We start from the raw sequence: 10,106 nt of genomic DNA, 5'->3' as shown, positions 1-10,106 counted from the left end.
AAATTATTGTTGCTTTTCCACAATAAATTTTCATTTAAAAAATGGCCTCGAGCTCATTATAAAATTGTTGAATATAATTATTAAATAAGACTTCATCGTAATGGTTCTTTTTATTTTATAATAATAACCACGCGCGCATTAATTTGTTATTTTTTCGTTTTCTTATTTTGAATGCAATATTGCGATTTAAAAATCGAATTCTAAAGAATATTCTTCCGAGATAAAACCTTTTTAAATTTTGGTTCAAATTTAGTTTTAAATTGCTCATCAGATTTAAAAAAAAATAGGCTTTGTGATTTGCGTATCGCCATTAACTTTGACAAATTTTTAATTTAAAATGCGAATCCGCGTATCAAGATNCTAAAGAATATTCTTCCGAGATAAAACCTTTTTAAATTTTGGTTCAAATTAGTTTTAAATTGCTCATCAGATTTTAAAAAAAATAGGCTATGTGATTTGCGTATCGCCATTAACTTTGACAAATTTTTAATTTAAAATGCGAATCCGCGTATCAAGATAATGCAAAACACTCATATTTAAAAATGGTTCTCTTTTTTTACAAAGAAATCGCATTTCAGGACGAATGGATAAGGCTTTATCCAAGAGCTTGTGTGAGCAAATCCAATTTTTTGCAAGAAATGTCAGTTGCGCGGTTTTTAAAAACGAAGATATGCGGTTTTGTACTTCAAACGACAATATGTATGTATACACTTTCTTCATGCGTTCTGAAACCTAGTCGTCAACCCCATTTTCGAAATTATGTAGCCGGCATAATTTTCAAGTCCATAAAATAAAATCTTCTGCTTAAAAAAAAATATATANGTACTTCAAACGACAATATGTATGTATACACTTTCTTCATGCGTTCTGAATCCTAGTCGTCAACCCCATTTTAGAAATTATGTAGCCGGCATAATTTTCAAGTCCATAAAATAAAATCTTCTGCTTAAAAAAAAATATATATCTTTTAGTGATCAGGTAGCATGAATTTGATGAAATGTCATAATTTTATTAAAAGTCAAATGGTTAACAACAACAACGAATGTCATTAAATGAAACTACCTTCTTTTTTGTATCATGTGTATAACTATGGAAATTTCATTAGGCTAAAACTCGATACAGTAGAGATGTTGAAAGCTAATACTATGATTTCATTGAAGAAACTAAAGGAACTAGTTCACTTGGGTGATTGAACAAGATTGATGAAAATGAACTAAAAGTCCTAACTCTGTTATATAACTTTATAAAATCTAAAGCTCTTCATTGGCTATAAATGCCATTGAATTTGACCAGGTGAAAACAAGTCTATACTCTTAATAACATACACATACCTACGCATTTTATTAAAGGTTACAGGATGCTGATGGCAGCTTTTTTGAAAAATTTGGATCTCTTTTGAAGCAGAAGTCTTATTTGGAGGAAACAACTTTCAAAACAGAGCTTGAGCCATTCGGTAATGAGAATGAGAATGACAGTGGACCAGATTCATACCGATGTTTCGAAGCAGCTAGTGAACCAATAAATATAACACCCCTTGCTCTGGAAGGTGATATTCGTGAGGTAGAGAGCTTTAAAGAACAATTTGTAGAGGCGGCAGTGGGAATGAACGTAAGTAAGTTTTTTTATGACAAACTGGAAATTTTTAGTTAATGGACTTTTGATGAACCTGCGCGGCTACCTCGCGCGGCTACCGGCTGCCTGGCACTGTTGTGTAGAGCTGCAAAACTATCGATAGTTGGACCATTCGATATTTTCGTTAAGAGAAAATAAATAAAAATAAAAAAAATTTTAATGTACAGCGCTTTTATAAATGGACTAGAAAGTAGAAAATAATATTTCTCAGTCCCACAGAATTTGTTTTGAAAACTTTTGATTTTGAAATTTTAGCAAAAGTCATTATAAACAATTAATGACATTGAAAACGAAAAACGTGGAACGCATGCAGTACAAAGCATTCGATTTCATTGACAATAGTCAAACTACATAACATTCTACAGCGAAAGTACAAATTTGAGTTCGATTTTAAGCGGTCGTTATTCATATGCCCACATACATACATACATATGTTACTTTTCATATCAATTCAAGTGTATTACATGCGCCCCACGCTTTTTATTTTCAATGTCATTAATTGTTTATAATGACTTTTACAAAAATTTCAAAATCAAAACTTATCAAAACAAATTCTGTGGGACTGAGTAATATTATTTTCTACTTGTTAGTCCATTTATAAAAGCGTTGTATATTAAAAAGTTTTATTTTATTTTATTTATTTTCTACTTTTTAGTCTTGTCTGTACAAAATTTTCCAATAGATATTAAAATAATTCAACTTGCATTGAAAGAGAGCAGAAGACCATGGAAGCAAAATGTTGTTTGCTCACATTTAGTATAAACATACTACATATGTACATACATACATAAGCAGAAGTTTATTTCATTTAAAGAAATGGCGTGTCGTCCATTTCCGCTGTGACGTATATAAATAGTGCATATATTTAGGCGCAATATTTAACTTCTTCTGGCGGGGAGACATCTAAAGTCTTCGAATTGTATCTCCTTGATATGATGCCTACAATGAGGTTGATTTCTAGACTAGGTTGATATATAGAATTTTCCATAAATAGCTTTGCTACATTTATAGTAGGTGCAGCTCAGCCAGGTCGGTTAAAAAATACGCGACCTGAAGGGTAGTGTTGGTAAGTGAAAACACTGCTCTATTGTGAATTGTTAATGGGAAAGTGGAGAGGGAAATTTTTGCTTCATTTTATACGTGACTTATATTTTAAAAGAGTATATATATTACGCAAATACCTCTCATAATTACTCATTTAAATTGGTTTTTGTATCTAAATCCCGTTAAACTAATCACATTTTCTTGCCAGCTACCAACAGGGTAGGTTAAGTAGCTAAAAGGAAATTTTACTCGAGTTGAGCGTTCTTTTGTCGCTCGCTTACAAAAAAATGCAGCTACTAGTATAAATGGTGGTCTGGACATACAACATTCAAAGCGGGCTGGACATACAACATAGCAAGTTGATAAAAGCGTTGTAAAAACGTGGAGCGCATGCAATACAAAGCATTAGATATAATTGACAATATTCAAACTACATATGTACATAACATAGACCTAAAATTTCAACAGCGAAAGTACAAGTTTGAGATCGATTTTAAGCGGTCGTTATTAATATACCCACATACATACATATATTACTCTTCAATTTGCAATCAGGCCTATTACATGCGCCCCCACGCTTTTCGTTTTCAATCTCATAAATTGTTTATAATAACTTTTGCTAAAATTTCAAAATTAAAAGTTATCAAAACAATTTCTATGGGACTGAGAAATATTATTTTCTAATTTTAGTCCATTTATAAAAGCGTTTTACATTAAAAAGTTTTTTAAAATTTATTTTATACTTTTTAGTCTTGTCTGTATAAAATTTTGCAATAGTTACTAAAATAATTCAACTTGCAGTGAAAAGAGAACAGAAGACTATGCAAGTAAACTGTTGTTTGCTCACATTTAGTATATGCCTACATATGTTCATACATACATAGTGTGACCAACTGTGCGTAAATGACACGTACAGTACGTAAATTTGTAGCCATGTAGCGTCTACCGAAGCTAACCACAAAATCACGAAAATGTACGTAAATTGAATCGATAGGAGCGCCCAACATACAGACGCACATGCAAATTTTGACTAATAAAAACTAAAAAGATCTCTCACGTCAATTCTACGGTTCGAATGTTAATTTTGATTCTAAAGATTTTGTTCATTTGTTCCTTAGAATCATGTATCGAATATATTGAAGAGTGGATTGAACAATTCGACCATATTATGATATTCGCCTGGTGTGCACTTGATCAACCACCAAAATGGGAGTTTATCGAAAGTACCGCGAAGAGCATTGCAAAGAATAGTCATAGAATCACCGACACCGATTTATTCGATCAGTTCACATATTTGGAAAAATACGTTACCCAGAGAAGATCCAATCGTGGGAAGAAAATAACACTGACACCGATGAACGCTGGGTTGAATGCTTTCAACATTTTGACCAAAGGAAGGTCCCGTACAACCATATCGTATCGTATGTTCTCAGCTTACCAGGCACATCAGCTGCCGTTGAACGCGTATTTTCTTTGATCAATCAGATTTGGAGCGATGAGAAATCACAACTGAAAATCGAGACACTGCGAGATATTTTGTTTGCTCGGTACAACATTAAAATGACCTGTACGGAATTTTTCGAATTCGTAAAGAAGCAGCCTCAAATGCTGAAAGAAATTGCATCAGATGGAAAATACGCGTTCAGGAAAACTACTCAAGATCAATGAATTGATTACATAGGCCGACACTTTTGTAATTTAGCAGCAATTTCATTATTTCAGCTTTGAATGCATGTATGTACCAGACATTGGCAAAGGGTGCTGTTTTTGTGACTTTAAGCCTACTCACGTTAAAAACGGAGGATGAACGAACACCAGCGCAAAGCGTGCTGTCTTGCAAATACAGCCACCACAAGTGAACGATGCTTATAACAGCTCATACTGATATTGACTTCGGCAAACCTGTACTCTGAATGATCGTGCACGAAACCAGCAACCGCCGTATTTGATCGACTGCCAAAAGCACGATACTGCATTTGGACGGTTGCCGAAAGCATTAGAGCTTATGTGAAAGACTGGCGAAGGCAAGATGCCGCAGTTAGCTAACTTGATTTGTTGCAGAACTCAAACCGCCGCCTTTGGTTTGTTGCTGAAGGCGCATTTGACGTGTTGCCGAAGTGATGTAGTTCAAAAACAATTCAACGACACTTGCTTGTTTGAAATGAAGCATTGATATGTACATACATACATACGTACGTATGCACATTCCTCACAACTAGCCAGTAGTGGGCAAAGCAATTGAATGGTAGACGCGCTATAAATACATACATACATGCATACGAGACGATAAATTACCCTTTATCACATTCGTCGTGATTTCAGCAACAAGTCAAATGGCTTTCAGCAACAAGTCAGATGATTTTCAGCAACAATTCAAACGACTTCTGCAACAAATGATGAGCTCTCATGCTTTCGGAACCGTTCAATTGCCGCGTTTGCTAGTTTCCTGCACGATCATTCGGAGTACAGGTTTGCCGAAGTCAATATCAGTATGAGCTGTTATAAGCATCGTTCACTTGTGGTGGCTGTATTTGCAAGACAGCTCGCTATGCGCTGGTGTTCAGTCATCCTCTAATTTCGTTTAGGTATCGATACTACTAAGCCAACGCCGCTGCTCAGTCATATAAAGCAGCAGTATTGATTGAGTATGAAACAGTTGACGTTCAACCAATGCCAATCCCTGGTTCACCAACCTAAATATTTCTCAATTCGCAATAAATATGCTGAAGTTTGTACGTCAAAAATGTGTTTGGATATCGACTAATAAACAGAAATAAAATCGTTTCCAAAATTTGTCTTTAAAACTTTGTGTTGCTACTATCTTTTGTGTACGTAAATGAGTTTTTGGAAAAGTGGTCACACTATACATACATATAGCAGCAATTAATTTCATTTAAAGAAATGGCGTGTCGTCCATTTCCGCTGTAGCGTATGTAGTGCATATTTTTAACTTCTTCTGGCGCGGCGACATCTATCTCTAGAGTTTTTCTAATTGTATGTCTTTGTAGTGATACCTACGGCGAGGTTGATATCTAGACTAGGTTTGCCATAAATACCTTTGCTATATTTATAGTATGGTGGTCTGGACATACAACAATGCAAGTTGATAAAAGCGTTGTAAAATATGAAATCCTTTCTCCGGCACTAATAATTATATTGAACATGTATATATAGTGTTATTTTTTGAAAATTATTTCGACCGATATCCATCTTTTATTAATTGAATTTAATTTGAATTTAACATTTAAAACAGGTGGCAACCCTTTTTAAAAACCACATAAATAGTCTGGATGCCCAAAGCTCTCAACTCACTTTTGCTTGACACCCATGTTTTAATATTTCACATACTTAGGTATTTTCTACATAATTTAATTACTTTAAATTTTTAAATTAGGTGACAACCCTTCTTAGAATATTTCCAAACTAAAAGCTCCTTAAACCTCTCTCGCCCGACACCCATACTGTGATGAATATTTCACTTATCCAATTTCCATAATTGAAATTGAATTTGCTTTTTTTAAACAGGTGGCAACCCCCTTGTATGTAATAAAAAATAAAACCTTTTCAAAACTATTTAGATTGATACCCATATTGTACTAATTAATTTATTTGCTTAAATAATTGGAATTAAATATTTTACTAGGTGGCAACTCTTTTCGGAAAGTTAAAACCTTAGAGCACTTCTATAGCCCGAGCTCTTTCATTTGACACCTCATTTTTTTAAAATCGAATGAATGGTGCAGATCTGGTAACCTGGACAAAAAATCTCTTCACATATTATATATGTACATATCAGGGAACTGCAATTATTCATGATTTTAAGTAATTGGTTGAATAACACAAGAAATAGTGTTAGTGGATATCATTCATTGAAAAATATTCACACATATGCACTAACACTATTTTACGTACGGCACACAAAGCGAGAGTATGTACAATGACTAAGTTCTCTGTTGACATGAATTGGTGTAGTGCTCAATTCTCTCATTGAGCCATTAAACAAATGTGTTATACCGAAATGAGTCGCAGCACTAAGAAGCACCAATAGGTCAGTTGAGTGATTTTCATCGTTTATAGCAACAAAACATGTACAAACGACGAGAAAGCGACAGCATGCGAAGGCACAATAACACACTCTCACTTTTAGCTCACACTTGTTTATGGTGGCGCCCGCATATCGCTCAGTGTTGGGAAATGAGATTGTTACTTCAGTACGAAATCTATACAAAAACTGTACTTTTCGACTGTAAATTGCATCGACTTTTTTATTTGCTCTGAAGAGTATGACTTGCCGTTCCTTAAACAAAATGTCATAGGATTGGCCAGTCACACCAATTCCTTAATCTTTTGTAGTGACCGCGACTACGTCTCTTGATGGACCTGTCGATAATCCGGACGAGAGTCGCAAACAGAGAGGGAGTTGTATGCACGAATGAAAACGCGTTAGCTAATCTGTGTATACTAAATTGTCTTTATTGAAGCTAGTTGTCCGAAGCAATACTGGACGAACCAACTCAACCGACGCTAAGACGAAAAGTGAAGTTTTACAATGCTAGCACGAGTATTTATAGGCGATCATGACGATGCTGATCGTCAGTGATGCATTTTAGAGTCCTCTTACAAGCTAAACAGAGTTGCATTTTACATGACATTACAAGGAGTTTAGACGTAAAACATAGAACAGTATGCTATCAAGTGCATTAAAATATAAGCAATGAATATACATATGAATAGCGCTCGTTACAGTCCCCCTAGGATACTGAAATCGACCCGATGAAGTATCCTAAGCTGTCTTCCGGGGACGTCTTCGGCGCCGTATCATGATTATTGGACCCTCAGGAACATCGCTGGAACTGCGATATGGTGTCAGTTATGACGCATGGTACGTGCCCAATGGATATAGGAGGTTGTCCTCATGAGCAATCACGTAGGAAGTGGTACCTTGTCTGCCAATAATGATATACGGCCCATCTCGTCGTGGAATAAACTTTGATGGTACGCCCTTGGGAGCGTTACTCAAAACATGCGTGGTCACAAGGACCTTGGAACCAATCTCTAGTCCATCTTGGTCGCATCGTTGTGGATTGGTGATGCCTTTATTAGCATCTTGCTGTTTGCATTCGCATTCTCTCGCAGCTTGGAAAACCTCCGCGAGAGTGCTTAGATACGGTGTGCTTTCTGCAATGAAGTTCTCTGAATGGATAATAGCTCTCCTCAAATCGTGCTGGACGTCATCGATCGTTCTTAACTCACGCCCAAATGTGAGGTATGCGGCAGTATACCCGGTACTTTGACAGCGTGTCGTATTCATGGCGAAGCGTATTGCCGGCAACTTCTCTGCCTAGTTGCGGTATTGTCTGCCCACCAGAATTGACAACCGCGTCTTCAGGTCGCGATTCTTCCTCTCTACAGGATTCGCTTGTGGATGGTAAACTGGCGTGAATACTTGGCGTATATCCAGACAGAAGGCAAGTTTTTGCATTACCGCTGACACGAATTGTACACCGTTGTCGCTAATGATTCGCCTTGGGACTCCATAGCGCAAAAATACTTCGTCGATGAGCGTTTTCGCACAAGTTTCAGCGGAAGCTTCTTTCAATGGAAAAAGTACCACCCAGCGGCTTGCAACATCTGCCACTATGTAAATCCACTGCATCTCATTCGTATCGGATGGCAATGGTCCGAACAAGTCGATGGCTAAGGCTTCAAATCGCTGTTTGCTAGAAGTAGTCTGGTATAGGCCCATCGGCTTCAGGTTTGTTGCCTTGTAGCGCTGGCAATCAACACAATGCTTGACAAGGTTCTCGACATCTTTCCGAATTCCTGGCCAATAATAACGCGATGTTATCTTGGACAAAGTTCGGTCGATTCCATAATGACCCGCCGTGTCTTTGTTGTGGTAGTGATTCAAAATTGCTGGACGCTCGGATTCGGGAACAACTAGGTGTCCGTCTTCGCTGTCTTCATCATTGTAGCAGTAAAGTACGCCGTAGTTCATTGTGAATCCTCTCTTGGCCTAATGCGCAGCATCATCGGTCTTTTCCTCGAAGCACTCGATAACAGCTTTTAGGTTGGAGTCACTAAGTTAGCTGTCGCAGATTTCCTTTGCTCCTCGTCGCGGAAAATCAACAGCGAACGAGCATATATGGCAGGATTCTTCGGAGTCATGTCTGGCTTCACAAGGTGGCCTTGAAAACATGTCAGGCACAACATTTGTCTTCCCTAGCTTATAGTCGATGTGCAAGTTGTAAGGTTGTAAGAGCAATGCCCATCGAGCTAGGCGTCCAGTTGGTGATTTTAACGTCATCAACCATTTAAGCGGCCGGTGGTCCGTGATTAGTGTTACTTCGGATCCCTCAATGTAGCCACGGTACTTTTGGACAGCCCATACGATGGCAAGAGCTTCGCTTTCAATCGTAGAATAGTTTTGCTCTGCTTTTGTCAAGAGCCTGCTGGCATATGCTATGGGGTGTTCGTCTGAACCCTCTCCCTGGATCAAAACTGCCTCTAGGGCGTAACCACTGGCATATGTTTTAATGGCGAATGGCAGGTTTTCGTCGACTTGCTTTAGGATGGGTGACGTAACCAACAGCTGTTTCAGCTCATCAAACGCAGCTTGCTGCTCATCTTCCCAAACCCAAGTGGCATTCTTTTTCGTCAGTTGCGAAAGCGGTTTTGCGATATCTGCGAATTAGGGTACAAAGCGTCTGTACCAGGAACATGACTGTAGAAAGGATAACAACTTAACATTTTTAGGAGGCTTGCGCAGAGATATTGCTGTGACCTCNCATTCTTTTTCGTCAGTTGCGAAAGCGGTTTTGCGATATCTGCGAATTGGGGTACAAAGCGTCTGTACCAGGAACATGACTGTAGAAAGGATAACAACTTAACATTTTTAGGAGGCTTGCGCAGAGATATTGCTGTGACCTCTTGGGGATCCACTCTTATGCCATCTGGTGACAGGATGTGTCCCAAATATATCACTTCGCGACATGCAAACCGACATTTGTCTTTATTGATCTTGAGACCGAATTGTTGTATACGGTTGAAAAGTCTACTAAGCTCTTCAAGGTGCTCTTCGAAGTTCCTTGAACGTAGGATTATGTTGTCCAAATATGTAAATATTGTTAAGTTACTTAGAGATGCTTTGAGCCGATCGATTAGTCGCTGAAACTGTGTGACGAACGCAGTTTTATTATGGTCTTCCTTCACGCCGATTTGCTAGTAGCCAGCCTGCAGATCCAATGTCGACATGAAATTGGTAACTTTAGCTTCATTTAGCAAGTCATCAATCTGTGGAAGAAGATACCGTTCCGGCTTGGTGATGGCGTTTAGTTCTCGTTAATCGATGCAAATGCGCAGATCGCCTGTCTTCTTGGGTACGATAACTACAGGAGCTGCCCATGGCGATTCGCACTCTACTATTACTC

The 10,106-nt window shown here is 37.8% G+C and overlaps 1 protein-coding gene across 1 annotated transcript in view; it reads left to right on the top strand.

Moving 5' to 3' along the window:
* Positions 1–10,106, top strand: part of LOC108362575 (protein unc-13 homolog D-like) — a 130,404-nt gene that overhangs the window by 27,078 nt on the left and 93,220 nt on the right. The window contains exon 2 of the mRNA XM_017615605.1: positions 1,350–1,608. Coding sequence (XP_017471094.1) covers positions 1,350–1,608 — 259 coding nt within the window. The remainder of the gene's footprint in view (positions 1–1,349; positions 1,609–10,106) is intronic.

The sequence above is a fragment of the Rhagoletis zephyria genome, unplaced genomic scaffold, assembly GCF_001687245.7.
Source record: "Rhagoletis zephyria isolate East Lansing unplaced genomic scaffold, Rhagoletis_zephyria_1.1 Rzeph_scaffold_01040, whole genome shotgun sequence".
NCBI classification, from domain to species: Eukaryota; Metazoa; Arthropoda; class Insecta; order Diptera; family Tephritidae; genus Rhagoletis; species Rhagoletis zephyria.
This window is presented reverse-complemented; position numbering and strand designations above follow the sequence as displayed.